This window comes from Stegostoma tigrinum, chromosome 20, assembly GCF_030684315.1.
Source record: "Stegostoma tigrinum isolate sSteTig4 chromosome 20, sSteTig4.hap1, whole genome shotgun sequence".
Lineage (NCBI taxonomy): Eukaryota > Metazoa > Chordata > Chondrichthyes > Orectolobiformes > Stegostomatidae > Stegostoma > Stegostoma tigrinum.
Window position 1 is genome coordinate 57834987 of NC_081373.1, and position 20573 is coordinate 57855559.

Genomic DNA, 20573 nt, shown 5'->3' on the forward strand with positions numbered 1-20573 from the left:
TTCTGTGATGCAAGTCAGATCATGCATATTTATCTCTATCTGTGCTAACAAGTCACCACTTTTGTTCCAAATGCTGTCTGCACTTAAGACTCAAGGCCTCTCCTTTTATTTATAATTTTTACAAAATCTGGCCTTATCTTGTTGTTTACAGGCAAAGGGACCTCCAGCAAATGGAAGGCCTTTAAAAATGGGATAGCTAGAGTTCAAGGTCTATATGTTCATTTAAGGGTGAAGGGTAATGTTGGCAGGAGTAGGGAACCCTGGATGACAGGAGTTAATGAGGCTTTGACCAGAAAAAAAAGGAGGTGGCATGCCTCAGGTACGGGCAGTTGGGATCAAGAGAATCCCTGGAGTATATAGGAGATACAGGAGTTTACTGAAGAAGGAAATCAGGAGGGTGAAAAAGGGGCATGGGATAGCTTCGACTGAGAAGATTAGGCTGAATCCAAAGAGACTCTTTTAGAATAGTTAGGGAAAAAGAATAACTACAGAATAGGACCCCTCAAGGACCAAAGTGGACACGTATGTGTGAACCACAGGAGAGGTGCGAAGTCCCCATTGAATAGTTCTCCTCAGTGTTTATTATGGAGAAAGCCATGAAAGAATTGGGAACTTGGGGAAGTTAGTGGGGATATCTTAGGGGCAATCCATATCACAATAGAGGTGGTGCTGTACGTATTAGAATGTATGCAGGTGGATAAATCTCCTGGTCCTGATCAGATATTTCCAAAAACACTGCAAGAGAGTGGAGAAGAAATTGCGGAGGCCCTGGTTGATATATTTGCATCATTGTTAGCCATGAGTGAGGTCCTGGAAGACTGGAGCGTAGTGAATATTGTGCCCTTATTCAAGGAAGGCTGCAGAGAAAAACCTGAGAATCATAGACCAGTAAGCCCAATATCTGTGACTGGTAAGTTACTTGAGAAGACTCTGAGGGATAAGACATTCATGTATTTGGAAAGTCAGGGTCTGATTAGGAGTAGTTATCATGGCTTTGTGTGTGGGAGATCATGCCTCACAAATTTGATAGAGTTCTTTGATGAATTGACCACGGCAATAGACGTAGTCTATGTGGATTTCAGTAAGGCCTTTAATAAGGTTCCACATGGTAAGCTGCTCTGGAAGGTTAAACCACATGGAATCCAGGGACAGCTAACAAATTGGATACACAATTGGCACCATAGTAGAAAGCAGAGGGTAATTGTGAAGGGATGCTTGTCGGACAGGAGGCCTGTGACTAGTGGTGTACTTCAGGATTCGGTACTGGGCCCATTGCTGTTTGTTATCTATATCAATGATTTGGATGAGAATGTACAAGGGAGGATTAGTAAGTTTGTGGATGACATTAAAATAGGTGGTATTGTGGACAGTGGGAAGGTTATCAGAAATTGCAGCGGGATCATGATCAGCTGGGGAAGTGGGCCAAGAAATGGCAAATGGAGTTTAATATGGATAAGGTGGCGCATTTTGGAAAGTCAATTCAAGTTGGAGTTTCATGTTGAATGGTAGGGCCTTAAGGAGAGTAGTGGAACAGAAGGACCTTGGCGTTCAGGTGTACAGTTCTCTGAAAGTGAAGTCACAAAGGAGTGAAAAGGGCTTTTCGCGCACTGGCCTTCATCAGTTCCAGCAGTGAGCATGGAAGTTGGGAAGTTACGTAGCAGTTGTACAGGACATCAGCAAGGCCGCATTTGGGGTATTGTGTTCAGTTTCGGTCACCTTGTTATAGGAAGGGTGTTATTAAACTGGAGTGAAAGAGAAATTTACACGGATGTTGCCAGGATTCAAAGGCTGAGTTATAGGGCGAGGCTGGACAAGCCAGGACTTCTTTTGTTTACAGTGCAGGAGACTAAGGGAGCATCTTATGGAAGTGTGTAAGATTAATAGCGGCATGGAAAGGGTGAACGCACGCAGTCTTTTGCCTCGGACTAGAGGGCATCAGTTTAAGGTAACGGGAAAGAATAAATGGGAACCTGATGCCACTTTTTTCGTTTAAACACAGAGGGTCGTATGCATGTGGAATAAGCTGCCAGCGGAAGTGGTTGAGGCAGGTACATTAACATCATTTAAAAGACATTTGGACAAATACATGGATAGGAAAGGTTTAGAAGGATATGGGCCAAGTCCAGGGAAATGGGGTTAGTGTGGATAGACATTTTGGTTGGAATGGACCAATCTGGGCCAAAGAACCTGTCTCTGTGCTGTAGGCCTCTACGTAGGTCCCTATCTGCTGATGTACTCTTGTATGTTTGAATGTCATGTCCAATCCAGTTGCACTTTGGATACAATTACCCAAATGCTGTCCCCATCTATAATGTTGTTTCTTTACTTTTAAAATATTGCCCATCACTCCCCTCCAACCTACTATTCAGTTTAAAACCCACTCTCGTGCCCTAGTTATATGATTCACTAGCATACTGCTCCCAGTAATGGGTCTGGGGTGGGCCATCCCAAAATAATAGCTTTCACTTTCGCTAGTATGGATGCCAGTTCTCATGAACAAAACCCTATTTCTCTGACCCTATTGCCCTGTCCTACTGCAGGTTCCTCTCCAGCCCAGAGCAGATATCTAAATCCTGGCAGGCAACATAACCATTGGCTAGAGAAAAACATATCTATCCCCTTCACTACACAGACCCATCTACAACTATAATTCTATTTATTCCCCTCACCTGAATGGCTTCCCTGACAGTACCCTGGTCAGGTAGTTCATGCACCCATGCAGTCCATACTCTTCTCTAAAGAGACTTAAAGAACCTCAAACTTGTTGCCAGTTGTAAGAACTAACTCTCCTGGGTCCCCTTACTTGCCTCACTTCAAGTCACTTCAGCAAATCAGGAGGCCCCTCCTACAACAAAGTGTCCCTAAACTTTCACAGCATCTGTCCTGAAGCTCGAGTTGCACATACTTTGTTTAGATGTGTTTGTCCTGGGTCACACTGGTGTCCAGAAGCATAGGCATACTGCGATCACATCACATATTACTTATAAACCCAAGTAACCCATATGCTTATTAACTAAATTCTCAACTCATCCTCCCATCAGACCATAAAGATCATATGAAATAGGAACGGGTGTGGGTTGTTGAGCCCCTCAAGTCTGCTCCATCTTAGGATCATGGCTGGTCTGACTTTTCTCGCATCCATTTTCTTGTGTTTTCCCACATAATTTTCAATCCCCCCCCCCCCCCCCCACCGATCAATATACACAAGGAATCTGTCCCCATAGCTCCCACTGGCAAGGAGTTCCAGAGATTCTCCATCCTTTGAGAAGAAATTCCACCTCACTTCAGTCTTAAATTTATTTTGAGACCATGCCCTCTGATCCTGGACTTCCATGATGGGAATCATCCTCGTGTTTACATGTCAAACTCCTTAAGGATTCTCAATGTTTCAACAAGGTCACCTCTCATTCTTCCAAACTCCAATGAGCAGAGTCTCAACATTTTTAAAGTTTGCTCATAAGACAATGCCTCCATTCTGGGGATCATACTTGTCAGCCTCCTTTGAATCACTTCCAAAGAAACAATATCTTTCCTTATACAACGGTACCAAAACTGCTCACATTACTTCAGAGGTGCTCTCACCAGCACTTTGTACTTTGAAATAAAACCATCCTACGCTTACACTCCAACTCCCTTGAAATAAGGGGCAACATTCCATTAGACTTCTTGATGATCTGCTGCACATGTAGTGGCATTCTGTGTTTTGTACGCAAGTAACCCCAAGTCCTTTTGTGTTACAGCCGTCTGCAGTTTTCTCCATTTAAATAATTCTCTGTTCATTTGTCCTCCCTTCCACTATGAACAACTTCACATTTTCCCACATTTACACTATTTGCTAACTTTTTGCTCACTTACTTAACATATCAATGTCTCTCCGTAACTTGTTTGCATCCCTCTCATAACTTGCTTTTCCACCCTTTTTGTGTTGTCTGCAAATTTGGCTATAGTACATCTGCTTCCTTCTTCCAAGTTATCTAAACAGCTGCTGTCCCAGCAATGGTCCCTCTGGAATCCCACTGATTATAGGTTATTATTCTGAAGGAAAAAAAAATCACATCACCACTTGCTGTTGCTGCTCATTTGCCAGTTTGAATCATGCCAATACACTACCTCCAACACAATGGGCTTGTATCTTACGCCAACTTTTCGTGAAGTACCTTGTGAAACATCTCCTGGAAATACAAACACAACACATCTACTGGTTCTCCTCTACCTACCCTGGTTGAAATTTCCTTGAAAAACTCTCAATGGACAAGTCATGCATGATTTTCCTTTCGTGAAGCCATTCTGGCTCTGCTTGATTAGATTATGATTTTCCAAATGTGCTGCTATTACTTCTTTATTAATTGATTCCAACACTTTTCCAACAAATCTAAGTTAACACTGTTGACATCACTTCTACTTTCTTCAGTCCTATCCTGCAATTTTGAGGTATTTTAAAAACTTTAATGCTGCTTATATCTCTTTCTTTTGATCTCATTGCTGTTATTTTCTGAAATAACAGCAATGTACTCGAGAAACTTATCATGCACTACAGAACCTGTGGAGAGAAAGGATTAACGCTTTCAGTCCAGTATGACTCATTTCTGACGATAGCTTCTTGTGAAGAGTCATAGTGGAATCAAAACATTAATTTTGTTTCTCTCTCCATAGCTGCTGCCAGGAATGCTGAGTTTCTTTGGCACTAGAGATAATGGGAACTGCAGATGCTGGAGAATCCGAGATAACAAAGTGTGGAGCTGGATGAACACAGCAGGCCAAGCAGCATCTTAGGGGCACAATCTTAGTCTTTGGCACTGCTTGTTTTTCTTTCATATCTTCAGCATCTGCACTACTTTCCTGCCTTTTTCTCTTTTTTACCAGGTGTTAGCTTCTCAAAAAATCTAGATTAGCTCAACAAAATTTTTAAAGGCAGGATTCTCGGCAGTGTGGAGGAACAGCGGGTTCTTGGTGTTCAAGTGCATAGCTCCCTCAAAGTTGCCACCCAGGTGGAAAAGGTTGTTAAGAAAGCATATGGTGTTTTGGCATTCATTAACAGGGGGATCGAGTCTAAGAGCCGCGAGGTTACGCTGCAGCTCCACAAAACCCTAGTGAGACCAAACTTGGAATATTGTGTCCAGTTCTGGTCGCCCTATTATAGCAGAGGGTGCAAAGGAGGTTTACCAGGATGCTGCCTGGACTGGATGGCTTGTCTTAGGAGGAGAGGTTGACTGAGCTCAGACTTTTCTCTCTGGAGAGAAGGAGAAAGAGAGGTGACCTGATCGAGGTGTACAAGGTAATGAGAGGCATGGGTAGAGTCGATAGCCAGAGACTTTTCCCCAAGGCAGGATTGACTGCCACGAGGGGTCATAGTTTTAAGGTGTTAGAACTATAGAGGAGACATCAGAGGGATGTTCTTCACCCAGAGAATTGTGAGCGCATGGAATAGTTTACCAGTGGTAGTCGTGGAAGCAGAGTCATTAGTGACATTTAAGCAACTGCTGGATATGCACATGGACAGCAGTGAATTGAGGGGAAGGCAAGTTAGGTTATTTTATTTTTGGATTAGGGTTATTCCACAGCACAACATCGTGGGCTGAAGGGCCTGTACTGTGCTGTGCTTTTCTATGTTCTATGTTCTAAAATTAGCACATAAAACTGGATTACTGGCTGAAACTTCAGAGCTCCCAGTATCTGTAATTCTCCAGATTGTCTCAAATGTTTGCAGAAAAACTTCACATTCGATTTCTGCCAAGTTAAAATCCACCATACCTTTTATGTCTCTCCTGCTCAGTCAGCCTCTCGTCTTCTCCCAAGAAATGTTCATGGGTGTCCAATGGTGGAATTCCAACCTAAATGATAAACAACAGATTAGTTTTATGCAGTACCTGCAGTTTATTCATGCAGCCTCTTACTTTTGTAATTACTGATCAGTGGTTTCTTTAGCCAGTTCTCCTTGTTCTTGAAGTCATCATTTCCTCAGCCATGGTGTGGATGAGAAGCTCACACAAAAGCCCATTGCTTCATGTTGGCTTGGGCTACAGGCTATGCTATCAAAGATGGCAACACAACCAGGCTCCAACTTCTGCCCTCAGGCACAGCATCAAAACTGATTAGCTAGTCCTCAGTTAGAAACACTCTCAATGATATTCCATTACCTCAACAGTGCCTGCTGATAACATTGTTGTCTAATCACTTTCAGTGTTACATTAATTCTTTACAAATAGATATTGATGGTGGCATCTGGTGAGAGTCAAATCCAAGATGAGCGTCAAGAAATAACTTGCAAAAGAATGTGCAGTCAGGAAGGATTGATAAGTGGCAAGTGATTTTTTACACTACACAACAGCCATGCAATGACTACCTCCAGCTAGGGAGATTTCTCGCTCAGCATGCAATGGCATTCGCTGGATAGTTAACACATTCAGAGGTCTTTGATATTTTGTCGAGGGCTACATTTTGATTTTCAGGCATTCTTTTTGCATTCTCATTATTAGGCTCTGCAGCAGGTAGTAACATTGCCTTCTTAAATGTTGCGATATTTGGACTCTCATGAAGCAGAAGTAGAGATTCATCAACATGCTCAATAATTATGAACATGCCATGAAACTTGAAGTCACAATATACAAGCAAAGCAATAATTTCCCTGACACAGTATTTAAATTGGCACAAGACCGTAAACAAAAGTTATTTTTCAAAATAACTCTCACATACATAAATTCATCACCTAAGCACACCTTCTGACTGTTGAGGTCACAGTTAATGTGTTTCCATTCCATATATGTCGGCACAACATTGTGGGCTGAAGGGCCTGTTCTGTGCTGTACTGTTCTATGTTCTATGCTCTATATACAATGCTGGAAGATTTACATTCAATTTAACTATCTCAGACTTGAGTTTAATCATTGGCAACATTCATTGCAATTGCATCTACTAAAATTTTTTTGCTCCTAAACTTAGGATTCCATTTCCTGCTTTGTGTGCAGTTGCATGCTCCTGACCCAGACTACTGACAAATCTGAATTATCTAATAAAATGGGAATGACTGCCTCTTGGAACAAAGTGGCCGATATTTTCATGGCTAATCCATGTAACCTACACATCTTTGGACTGTAGAAGGAAGCTTGATCACCCAGCAGAAATCCATACAAATCTGATGAGAATATACAAACACCACGCAGACAATCACCCGAGGGTGGAATCAAACCCAGGTCCCTGGTGCTATGAAGCAGCAATGCTAATCACTGAGCCATTCTGCTGCTGTTGGTAGAGTGGTTAAGAGCGAAGATGATGGTTATAGGTTACAGCAAGATGGGCAGACCAGTGACAGTTGGTATTCAATCCTGTTAAGTGTGAGGTATTGCATTTTGACAGAAGAAACAAGAGGAGGGAGTACTTAATGAATGACAGGACACTGCGTAGCTTACAGGAACAAGGGATCCAGGGGTGATTATTCACAGATCCCTGATGTCAGCAGAGCACCTACATAGGATTGTTTAGTGGGCACATGAGACACTTGCTTCCATTAGTACATAGAGTACTTTCGTAGGTCACAAAAGCAAGGAGATAATGTTGGAGATAGTGGGAACTGCCGATGCTGGAGAATGTGAGACAACAAGGTGTACAGCTGGATGAACACAGCAGGCCAAGCAGCATCAGACGAGCAGGAAAGCTGACGTTTGGTGTCTGAACCCTTCTTTAGAAATGGAGAAGGGTCCAGACCTGAAACATCACCTTTCCTGCTCCTCTGATACTGCTTGGCCTGCTGTTTTCATCCAGCTCTACACCTTGTTATCTGAGAAAATGTTGGAGTTGTACAGAGCGTTGGCCAAGCTGCAGCTGGAGTACAGAGTGCAGTTCTGGTCAACTCACTACAGGATGGATGTGATAGCACTAGAGGGGCTACAGAGGAGGTTCACCAGGATACTGCCTGGGATGAAGAAACTGAACTACAAGCAGAGATGCTAAGCTTGGATTGTTTTCTCTACAGCAGAGAAGACTGATGATTGACATGATTGAGATGTATAAGATTATGAGGGGAATGGTCAAGGTAAACAGATAGCAACTGTTCTCCTTGGTTGAGAGATCAATCATGAGAGGGCACAGTTTTAGGGTATGGGGAGGAGATTCAGGGCCGGCTGTTGTGTGTGTGGCGTTTGGGAACTTTTTCACTCAGTTGGTGGTGTGAATCCGGAATGCGCTGCCCGGGGAAGTTGTGGAGGCTGGAAACCTCACAAACTCTAAAAGATATTTGGATGAGTACTTCAAATGTCATTCATAAATATGGGACAAGTGCAGGAAATAGAGATGAGCACACTTCTGGTGGAAGTTATGTCAGTGCAGACTCAATGGGCCAAAGGGCCTTTTCTGCACTATATCAAGCTATGCATCTATGAGCAGTCATCACATTGACCAATCCCCGACTCCATACATGCACAAACCCTGCACTGACCAATGCCCCCATCTAGCAGTCACTGCACTGACCAATGTCCCCACACAGTGGTCACTGCATTGACCAATCCAGACGTATTGATTATTAGCATCCACCTGCCATCAAACGACGACTTTACCTCCTTGGTGTACTGCTTGTAAAGAGATTCCGCATCTTCGAGATAGGTTTGTGCCTTTTCCATTTCTTCCAATCCTGCCCATAGGATGCCCAACTGATTCTGAAAGTTAAAGAACAAATTTTATGTTGGCTCTTTCTGTTCATTCATGAGAGTATAAATTTAACGCAAAGTCAGAGAATTCAAGTTTCACTTGAGATTATGCTCCCTAATACTGCAAACTGGTTTCTCCCTTCACTGTCCTCACTTCCAAATTGGCCCTTTCCACAAAAACAAAAACTCAGGCTTCATACCACTCTCCTAGCAAACAATAGCCCATCTAACCCCTATTCCTAAACAAAGTGCTTTAAGCAGTTGCTGCTCCCAAATCCATTATCACCTTCCCCAACTCTATGTTCCAATCCCTCCAAACAGTCTCTGTTCCCTCTACAATGCCAAAACAGTCCTTATCAAAGTGACAAATGACAACTGATGCAAGAAACGCAACAAGTATAAACTCTTCCTCTAGCTTTGTCTTGACTAGTCTTTGACACTGTGACTACATCATTTTCCTGATACATCTCTCCACTGTTTGGTACCTGGGTGGCACTGCTCTCTCTGGATTCTGATATTGTCTACTCAGTTAGGGAATCATTTTGCAGTGGCTTTGCTTCCTGTTCCCACAATTGCACTTTTGGTGGGCCTCTTTATCAATCCATGACCCCTTATATTTCTCGAGTACACCACTAGTTTCCACGTACCCTTCAACACCCAGCAGTACGCTGTCAAACCTAACCTTTGCTGGTACGAAGGACAAAAGGAGGTCTCTGACTTGGTGAAGGAGGGTCCTGGCCCGAAACATCAACTTTCATGCTCCTCTGATGCTACCTGGCCTGGTGTGTTCCTCCAGCTCCACAGTTGGTTACCTCTGACTCTCTTTCTGTGACATGGCAAAGGCAGAGAGGCTGGGTGGCAGAAGAGATCATTTTCCAGGGCCAAAGGAAGTGAAGATAGAGACAAGAAAAACAACAATAGATGTACTTGGAGCAAGTGTGCCACTGACAGAAAGGAAAAATAAGTGAAAAACTGAAACAACTTTCAACTTGCGGAGGCCAAATGCCAACTATCCCAAGACTTCCTTTTACCTCCCTGAACCAAGATCCCATCTCTGAATATCAAACCTTTATTTGTGCACTTCCACTGACCTCATCTCCTCTGGAGATCTCCATAATTTCCAACCTCAATCTCCCGTAAAAACAGAAACTGATGGAGAAACTCAGAAATATAATGACATTATTCAATGTAATGACTGTCTGAACAGGATCATTGGATTCAAAACGTTAACTCTGCCTTTCCTCCTCAGATACTGCCAGAGCTGTTTTTCTCCAGCAATTTCAGTTTTCTTTTCACATCTTCAGCATCTGCATGATCTCCCAATCCTGTACAGCCTGTTTCTGTTTGTTTCCCAAGATTCACAAACTGGATTGCTTTGAGAGGCACATTGATTCAGTCTGTTTCTTCCTCACTCTACGGATTTCATCCTGTCTTGATTTTATTTTTTTTTCTCTTTTCCAATCTCCAATGATATCGGAGATTCCTTCAGCGTCCTCTGCCATGTGAATTGTTTCTGATTTTGTAGCCATGTTTCAAAGAACAAAGAAAAAGCATAAAGAAAATTACAGCACAGCAACAGGCCCGTTGGCCCTTCAAGCCAGCGCCAATCAAGATCCTCTGTCTAACCTATCATCTATTTTCTAAGGGTCTGTGTCCATTTGCTCCCTGCCGATCCATGTACCTGTCCAAATATATCTTAAAAGATGCTAACGTGTCTGCGTCTACCACCTCCGCCGGCAACGCGTTCCAGGCACCCACCATCCTCTGTGTAAAAAACTTTCCACATATATCTCCCTTAAACTTTCCTCCTCTCACTTTGAACTCATGACCCCTAGTAATTGAGTCCCCCACTCTGGGGAAAAAGCTTCTTGCTATCCACCCTGTCTATACCCCTCATGATTCTGTAGACCTCAATCAGGTCCACCCTCAATCTCTACTGAAAATAATCCTAATCTACTCACCTCTCTTCATAGATAGCACCCTCCATACCAGGCAACTTCCTGGTGAACCTCCTCTGTACCCTCTCCAAAGCATCCACATCCTTTTGGTAATGCGGCGACCAGAACTGTACACAGTACTCCAAATGTGGCCGAACCAAAGTCCTATACAACTGCAACATGACCTGCCAACTCTTGTACTCAATACCCCGTCCAATGTAGGAAAGCAAGCCATGTGCCTTCTTGGCCACCCTATTGACCTGCGTTGTCACCTTCAGGGAACAATGGACCCGAACATCCAGATCTCTCTGTTCATCAATTTTCCCGAGGACTTTTCTACTTACCTTATAGTTCGCCCTTGAATTTGATCTTCCAAAATGCATCAGCTTGCATTTGCCCGGATTGAACTCCATCTGCCATGTATCTGCCCAATCCTCCAGTCTATCTATATTCTGCTGTAATCTCTGACAGTCCCCTTCACTATCTGCTACTCCACCAATCTTAGTGTCATCTGCAAACTTGCTAATCAGACCACCTACACCTTCCTCCAAATCATTTACGTATATCACAAACAACAGTGGTTCCAGCACAGATCCCTGTGGAACACCACTGGTCACAGGTCACCAATTTGAGAAACTCCCTTCTGCTACTACTCTCTGTCTCCTGTTGCCTAGCCAGTTTTTTAATCCATCTAGCTAGCACACCCTGGACCCCATGTGACTACACTTTCTCCATCAGCCTGCCATGGGGAACCTTATCAAACACCTTACTGAAGTCCATGTATATGACATCTACAGCCTTTCCCTCATCAATCAACTTTGTCACGTCCTCAAAGAATTCTATTAAGTTGGTAAGACATGACCTTCCCTGCACAAAACCATGTTGCCTATCACTGATAAGCCCATTTTCTTCCAAATGGGAATAGATCCTATCCCTCAGTATCTTCTCCAGTAGCATCCCTACCACTGACGTCAGGCTCACTGGTTGATAATTACCTGGATTATCCTTGCTACTCTTCTTAAACAAGGGGACAACATTACCAAGTTCCCTCTTCATCCAGTAAGCGTCTCCACTCCCACCACACCCGAGGGCTCTGGGCTTTTTCTTAAACAGAGGCTCAATCAGTCCCATCCAATGACCTCCTCTGCCTGGCAGAATCTGTTATCAGTTGAACAACTTCTCTTGTGATTCCATTCACCTTCTTTAATAAAATGTGTCGCAATGGGTACCTGCATGGGTTCTAGCCCTGTCCACTATCTGGTCCCCTCCTGAACCACACCCTGCAAGCCCTGGCCCTATCCCTGATAATAAAATGTGAGGCTGGATGAACACAGCAGGCCAAGCAGCATCTCAGGAGCACAAAACCTGACGTTTCGGGCCTAGACCCTTCATCAGAGAGGGGGATGGGGTGGGGGAACTGGAATAAATAGGGAAAGAGGGGGAGGCGGACCGAAGATGGAGAGTAAAGAAGATAGGTGGGGAGGAGAGTATAGGTGGGGAGGTAGGGAGGGGATAGGTCAGTCTAGGGAAGACGGACAGGTCAAGGAGGTGGGATGAGGTTAGTAGGTAGGAGATGGAGGTGCAGCTTGGGGTGGGAGGAAGGGATGGGTGAGAGGAAGAACAGGTTAGGGAGGCAGAGACAGGTTGGACTGGTTTTGGGATGCAGTGGGTGGAGGGGAAGAGCTGGGCTGGTTGTGTGGTGCAGTGGGGAGGAGAGGACGAACTGGGCTGGTTTTGGGAAGCGGTGGGGGAAGGGGAGATTTTGAAGCTGGTGAAGTCCACATTGATACCATTGGGCTGCAGGGTTCCCAAGTGGAATATGAGTTGCTGTTCCTGCAACCTTCGGGTGGCATCATTGTGGCACTGCAGGAGGCCCATGATGGACATGTCACCTAAAGAATGGGAGGGGGAGTGGAAATGGTTTGCGACTGGGAGGTGCAGTTGTTTATTGCGAACCGAGCGGAGGTGTTCTGCAAAGTGGTCCCCAAGCCTCCGCTTGGTTTCCCCAATGTAGAGGTAGCCACACTGGGTACAGTGGATGCAGTATACCACATTGGCAGATGTGCAGGTGAACCTCTGCTTAATGTGGACAGTCATCTTGGGGCCTGGGATGGGGTGAGAGAGGAGGTGTGGGGGCAAGTGTAGCATTTCCTGCGGTTGCAGGGAAAGGTGCTGGGTGTGGTGGGGTTGGAGGGCAGTGTGGAGCGAGTGGTCTCTCGGGAAAGCAGACAGGGGTGGGGCTGGAAAAATGTCTTGGGTGGTGGGGTCCAATTGTAGATGGCGGAAGTGTCGGAGGATGATGCGTTGTATCTGGAGGTTGGTGGGGTGGTGTGTGAGAACGAGGGGGATCCTCTTTGGGCGGTTGTGGCGGGGGTGGGGCGTGAGGGATGTGTTGCGGGAAATGCGGGAGACGCGGTCAAGGGCGTTCTCAACCACTGTGGGGGGAAAGTTGCGGTCCTTCAAGAACTTGGACATCTGGGATGTGCGGGAGTGGAATGCCTCATCGTGGGAGCAGATGCGGCGGAGGCGGTGGAATTGGGAATAGAGGATAGAATTTTTGCAGGAGGGTAGGTGGGAGGAAGTGTATGCTACGTAGCTGTGGGAGTCGGTGGGCTTGAAATGGACATCAGTTACAAGCTGGTTGCCTGAGATGGAGACTGAGAGATCCAGGAAGGTGAGGGATGTGCTGGAGATGGCCCAGGGAACTGAAGGTTGGGGTGGAAGGTGTTGGCGAAGTCGATGAACTGTTCGAGCTCCTCTGGGGAGCAAGGGGCGGCGCCGATACAGTCATCAATGTAACGGAGGAAGAGGTGGGGTTTGGGGCCTGTGTAGGTGCGGAAGAGGGACTGGTCCACGTAACCTACAAAGAGGCAGGCATAGCTGGGGCCCATGCGGGTGCCCATGGCCACCCCCTTAGTCTGTAGGAAGTGGGAGGAATCGAAAGAGAAGTTGTTGAGGATGAGGACAAGTTCGGCAAGGCGGATGAGGGTGTCGGTGGAGGGGGACTGGCCGGGCCTGCGGGACAGGAAGAAGCGGAGGGCCTTGAGGCCATCTGCATGCGGAATACAGGTGTATAGGGACTGGACGTCCATGGTGAAGATGAGGTGTTGGGGGCCAGGGAATTGGAAGTCCTGGAGGAGGTGGAGGGCGTGGGTGGTGTCACGGACGTAGGTAGAGAGTTCCTGGACCAAAGGATAGAAAATGGAGTCCAGATAGGTGGAGATGAGTTCGGTAGGGCAGGAGCAGGCTGAGACGATGGGTCGACCAGGGCAGGCAGGTTTGTGGATTTTGGGAAGGAGATAGAAACGGGCCGTGCGGGGTTGGGGAACAATGAGGTTGGAGGCTGTGGGTGGGAGGTCCCCTGAGGTGATGAGGTCATGAATAGTGTGGGAGATGACGGTTTGGTGCTTGGGTGTGGGGTCATGATCGAGCGGGCGGGTCGAGGTGGTGTCGGAGAGTTGGCGTCTGGCCTCGGTGATGTATTTATTTATTCCAGAACACTCACCCCATCCCCGTCTCTGATGAAGGGTCTAGGCCCGAAACGTCAGCTTTTGTGCTCCTGAGATGCTGCTTGGCCTGCTGTGTTCATCCAGCCTCACATTTTATTTTCTTGGACTCTCCAGCATCTGCAGTTCCCATTATCCCTGGCCCTATCCCTGTCTGACTGACTGCAGGAAACGGCTGTCACGCTCCCTCACCTCCCATCCTCCCTATCGCCCCTGCCTAACCCCCGCAACCTCTGCTCTCCTTGTCCAATGCCATCCTCCGATTGTGGGGGTGATCTCAGGGACCTGCCCCATGTCGGGGTTGTGTTTGCGTCCCCCAGGTTCCGGTTGCCAGGAGACCTGCGCTGCCTCCTCACCTCGGCCTGGAGGAAGACGGACACGCCCCCGGGGCTAAGCCTGAAGGGTTCCAGGATCTGGATGCACTTGGCCAGGTGCTCCTCACCGGCGGACAGCTCCTCTGTCTCCGTGTGGTTGAGGCCGAGCTGCAGCTCGAGCACCGCCGCTTTCTGCAGCCAGTCTCCAGCCTGGAGCGGCTCATCGTCCCGCGGCCCCAACGATGCTTTCAGCTCCTTCAGCAGTTCCCGAGCCTTGTACTTGGAGCGATAAGGCTCCGACTCAGGGTCCCGCTTCGACTCTACCTCCGACAGCCTCAATGCCCGGGAGTATCTCACGCTCAGAGCCCTGTCAAGGCCGCCTTCCTGCGCCGCCATTTTACCCGTAATTACAGGGCAGCACTGCCCTCCGCCGAATGCGGAAAGCACTGCAGACTTCAAAGACAGCGCCTTCCGGCGGCCAGGAGGGGAGACTGCTGCATCTAAGCCCCAGAGCAGGAAAGCGGCTTCGCTGAGGGATTATAAAAGGGTTAGTGGTTAAATTGAAAAGCAGTACCTCGATTAGTAGCTTATTACCTGAGCCACAATCAAACTGTTAAGGGGCAGACAAAATCAGACGGATAATTGTGTTTTTTGTGTAAGGGACCACGTTTTCCTTTTTTTTGAAACTGAAATGCAAGTTGGCTTGCTATAACCTAAAATCCAGTGTTGCAGTTTTAAAAAAACGAAGTGCTGCATAGTTTGTGTCGATGGGCGCTACAGTGGTGCACTTTAATACAGTAAGAAGAATTTTGAGACTGAGGGTCACCATGTGTCTTTCAAGTACAGGCCCTTTGGCCCATGATGTTACGCCATACTTTTCCCCTAATCCTCAGGCCTATCTAACTTACACCCCTACCTTATACTATCATCCGTATGCCTATCTAATAGCCACTTAAATGCCCCTAATGAGACCAACTCCATTACCCTGTCTGACACCACATTCCACACCCCGACCACTCTGAGCAAGGACCCTACCTCTGACGTCTCCTCTGTATCTACCTCCACTCACTTTAAAACTATGCCCCCTCACAATAGCTACCTCCATCCTAGGAAAAAGACTTTGGCTGTCTATCTATACCTCTGATCATCTTGTACACCTCTATCAAGTCACCTCTTATTCTTCATCGTTCTAAAGAGAAAAGCCCTAGCTCTCTCAACCTTTCCTCGTAAGACCTTCCCTCCATTCCAGGCAACATCCTGGTAAATCTCCTCTGCACCTTTTCCAAAGCTTCCACATCATTCCTGTTACAAGGCAACCAGAAGTGGACACAATATTCCAGATGTAGCCGAGCCAGGCTTTTGTAAAGCTGGAACAGAACTTCAAGGCTCTTGAATTCAGTCCCTCTGTTAATGAAAGTTTACACACCATACACCTTAACAACTCTTATCCGCCTGGGTGGCAGCTTTCAGGGAATTGTGGATGTGTACCCCAAGTTCCCTCTGCTCCTCCACACTGCCAAGAATCGTTCTGTTAACCTTGTATTCGGCTTTGAAGTTTGTCTTTCCAAAATGAATCACCTCACACTTTTCAGGGTTAAACTCCATTTGCCACTTCTCAGCCCAGCCCTGTATCCTATCACTGCCTATTTCTAACCTCGAACAGCCCTCTGCCATATCCACAACTGGACCCACCCTTGTATCGTCCGCAAACTTACTAATCCACCCTTCCACTCCTACATCCAAATCATTTGCAAAAATCACAAATAGAAGCGGACCCAGAACAGATCCTTGTGGTCCACCAATCGTAATTGAGCACCATGTTGAATATTTTCCATCCATTACCACCCTTTGTCTTCTAAGCGTCAGCCAATTCTGAATTGAATCTACCACATTTCCCCTATCCCATGCTTTCTTACTTGCTGCTTGAGCCTACCATGGGGAACCTTATCAAACGCATTCACTGCTCTACCTTCATCCATGTGTTTGGTCACCTCTTCAAAGAATTCAATAACGTTTGAGAGGCATGGATCTACCCCTCATAAAGCTATGCTGACCATCACGAATCAAACGGTGCCTATCCAAGTGATCATGAATCCTATCTCTCAGAGCCCTTTCCAATAATTTGCCCACCACTGAAGTAGGACTAACTGGCCTGTAGTTTCTAGGATTATCCCTATTCCCTTTCTTGAATAAGGGAATGACATTTGCCACTCTAATATCTCCCAGCATTATACCCGTGGACAGTGAGGTTGAAAAAAATCATCAAAGGCCCTGCGATCTCGTCCCTCGCTTCCCACAGAATCCTTGGATAAATCCCATCAGGCCCAGGGGACTTATCTATCTTCAAGTTCCTCAAAATTCCTAGTACATCTTCCTTACTAACACTGACCTCCTCTAGCCTACCAGACTGTTTCACAGCCCTCTCCTCCAACTAGGTACCTCTCGGTTATGAATACCGAAGAAAAATATTCATTAATGAACTCTCCTATCTCTTTAGGCTCTGTGCACAAATTCCCCTTACAATCCTTGCTCGGCCCTACCCTGTCTGGTCATTCTCTTATTCATCATGTACGTGTAAAAAGCCTTGGAGTTTTCCTTGATCCTATCTGCCAAGGTTTTCTCATGTCCCCTTATAGCTCTCCTAAGCCTAATATTGGCAAATGGGACTAAATTAATTTAGGATATTTGGTCAGCATGGATAAAAGGGTCTGTTTCCATGCCTGACCTCTCTATGACTGCTCTAATAGATGTAATTTGTATGACTGAATAGCCGCTACAAAGATCTGGCTGCTAGACAGCAAAGGCTGAAACCTGAATATACAAGGATTCGCAACATTTTTTGGAAGGGCATGAAGTCAAGAAAAGGTAGATCCGTACAATTGAAAGACTTGACCTTAGTTCTAAACAGAAAGATATAAAATCATTTTTGGTAGACATATAATAGTAGAGGTCAGAAGTCACTTGTAGGAGCATTTTATATTCTTCTTAAAAATAACCATACCGTAGGATGGGAGTAAAGAAATAGTAAAGAAATAATGGGTAGTTTGAGAAAGTTAATGTCAATAACCTGGGTGGTTTTCAGCTACATATAGATGAGCCGAATTAGTGAAAATGGTAGCCTGGGAGATGAGCTCAGTACGTTTCAGAACTGTTTCTTAGAGCAGCATGAATTAGAGCTAACCAGAGAACAGGCTATACTCGATCAGATGTGCAACGGGATAGGATTAATTTATAATCACATAGGGAATGTACACTTGGGTATCAGTGATTATAATGATTTAATTCTGGTCTTGAGGGAGAGAAGAATGTATCCAAGACTGCAGTGTTTTAAACTTAAATTGGGCAGTTATAAGGGTATGAAGACAGAGCCTGGAAAAAAAGAGAGAAGTTAGAGTACAGATAAGTGGAGATGAAATTGCAGACATAACATTCAAGATAGCCATTCCAGTGAGAAAGACTCGAGAGAAATGAAACACCATCCTTAACTAATCAAAGTAGTTAAAGATTGTATCAAAATTGAAAGAAAAAAATGCAGTTCTGTGAAGAGGGGCTGTTCTAATGCAGTGTGCAGTGCCCCTACCTCTAAGCCAGGAGGCCTACGTTCAAGTCCCAACTACTTCCGAGGTGTGCAAAAACATGAAATGCATATTTGTAGAAAATATCTACAATTCAGTAAAGATCATGGTCAGAAGACTGGACAGAACATGAACAAAGAATAACTGAGAAAAGGGAGAAATTACAGTACATGATAAAACTAGTGAGAAATATCAAAATAGTCCAGACAGATATTTAAAAAGGAAAAGCATGTGTCAGCGGTGGTCCTCTGGAAATAATCAAGTTGGAAAATGACAGACAATTGAACAGTTATTTTGCTTATGACTAACATTCCAGGAATAATTGCAAATCAAAGAATGAAAGAGATGGAGTATCTTAAAAACAATTCAATCACCCAAGGAAGGAATACTAAGAAATTATTAGAATGAGAAGCTGAAAAGCCCTCAGATCCTGATGGATTTCATTCTAGAGTCTTTAGCTAATCCAAAGAGTAACAGTAGAGTTGACTACAATTATGCTTTTCTCCATTGGCATGTAAAAATTTATAACTTAGGCTTGATTTTAATCCTTGGTTTAAAATCATGAAACATTTGGAAATATTGTCTGCTGCTATTTTGTAATTTTGATTCGGTGTTTGGAGTAACTGATTACTTTTACACTATTAAGTTAGTCATGAATAATCAATCCTGCTTGGATGCACCAAAGCTATAATATCCACCACATCCAATAATATTTTTTCCTTTAACTGAGTCACAGCTATTTTACCAGTAATGTCCCAATAATGCTATCCACCGAAAGGTATAGACTTTACTCCCCCAGAATTATGGGTCACCTATTCTGCTGAGTTTGGAACTTTGGTCAGAAGACAACAAACATGGAGGGCAGGACAAAGGAGCCAAAAGGTTAAATTTTGCTGTTTTGGAGATGTTGCTTGAATGTTTTGTAATTTAAATAATAGGAGCCTCTCAGAAGTGAAGAATTCTTTGACAAACCCTTGACCTAACATTGAAAACATTCTGGTTCTTCCTCAAAGGAAATTTTAATTGTCAAGGAGCACAAAGAAGTGAACCCTATTTTCATAAAGCTGCAGCTGAAGCTTTTAAATTAAAGAGCATGTAATAGTGATGTATATGGGCCATAGATCGAGAAAAGAGGAAAACAACAGCATTCTCTTGCAGAGGAGGCAGGTTAGACAGGGCTTATATGGCAACTAGAGGCAGCAACAAAGGGTACTGAAACCACCAAGATTCACATTAGGAGGAGGAATAAGTGGTATCTCATTGGGACCAGTAAATCCAAGGATCTTTAAAAAGTAATAACTTAATAACTAATACAATTTTATAACGAGAGGGAGACCATTTGACCAAGTGCATCTATAATGCCTCTGCAAGTTCTCACCTAGCCTAGTTCTCAAACCATTCCTCATATCCTAAATTAAGGATTCTGCTGTTGTGCCTGCTTTTAGTCAGCATTCCATGCCCTAAGAACACTTCTTTACAGAAACTGAATATCTTGTTTGTTGTTTCAATAAAATGTAAATTAAAATACACACACTGGAATATTTTAAGATGGTGGGGATCTGCAGATGGGTTGGTTCCAAAGTCTTTCAACCTTCAAAGAAAATTTCTCACCTGCATCCCAGAAGGACAAACCCCTAATTTCAAATCATGCTCCCTCGCACACGAGGAAACATCCTTTCCACATCTACTTTGTCAAGACCATTCAGAAACTTATTAACTTTAAGCAAGTCACAGCTCCACACTTCTAAATGCAGTGAGAAAACAAATCCAGACCTTGTTCTAGAACCAACTTACTCATTCTTGGTATCAATCTAGTAATTCTCCTTTGAACCCCCTCCAATATATTTATATCCTTCCTTAACTAAGGAGATTGCAAAAAGAAAGGCATTTTGTCAAGGCTTTCCATTTTACACTCAACAAGACAATTCAAGGGGAGGACCCAGCAAAGATACTGCATAAGAAGAAAGTGGTGATTAATTGGTTTGAAATATGGTCTCACCAATGCACTATAGCTGAAGCATAACCTCCAAGGCTTTTATAGTAAAATTTCCTTGTAATAAAGAATATAGTGTTACATTAGCCACCTTAATCACTTGCTGTACTTGCATACTTAGTATGACTTATGCACTAGAACACAGATCCCTCTTCACCTTAGAATTCTTCAGTCATTTTCTGTTTAAATAATGCTCTTTTTAAATATTTTCTGTTGAGGTGAAAATTTCACATTTGCCAGATTTTTGCACACTCACTCAATATATCTATATCGGCCTACAAGTTGTGTCACAGATTAACAGGATGATTAGGAAGATATTTGTCATGCTTGCTTGCTTTTATTGTTCAGGCCATCAAGTGCAGGAGTAGGGACGTCATATTGAGCTTCTACAGAACACTGGAAAGGCCACTTCTGGAGTACTGTGTACAGTTCCGGTAGTCCCGTTATTGGAAGGATGCTATTAAACTGGAGTGAGTTCTGAAAAGATATGTCAGGATATTGCCAAGACTGGAGGGTTTGAGTTACAAAGAGGCTGGTTAGGCTTGGACTTTTTTCACTGGACCATAGGAGGTTGAGGGGCGACTTTTCAGAGGTTTATAAAATCACGAG

General features: G+C 44.6%; 1 protein-coding gene across 2 annotated transcripts in view; it reads right to left on the bottom strand.

Annotated features, from left to right (window-relative positions):
* kifbp (kinesin family binding protein) overlaps nt 1-14815 on the bottom strand; it is a 30972-nt gene extending 16157 nt beyond the window's left edge. Inside the window, exons 1-3 of one of the 2 annotated variants that reach the window (XM_048550782.2) lie at nt 14439-14815; nt 8550-8648; nt 5752-5831 (exon numbers count right to left, since the gene is read on the bottom strand). In XM_048550782.2, coding sequence (XP_048406739.1) covers nt 5752-5831; nt 8550-8648; nt 14439-14792 — 533 coding nt within the window. In that variant the 5' untranslated portion in view covers nt 14793-14815. Of the gene's footprint in view, nt 1-5751; nt 5832-8549; nt 8649-10920; nt 11111-14438 lie in introns of those variants that run through there. The other variant, XM_048550783.2, reaches the window with a different exon arrangement.
* Nucleotides 14816-20573: the final 5758 nt, after the last annotated feature.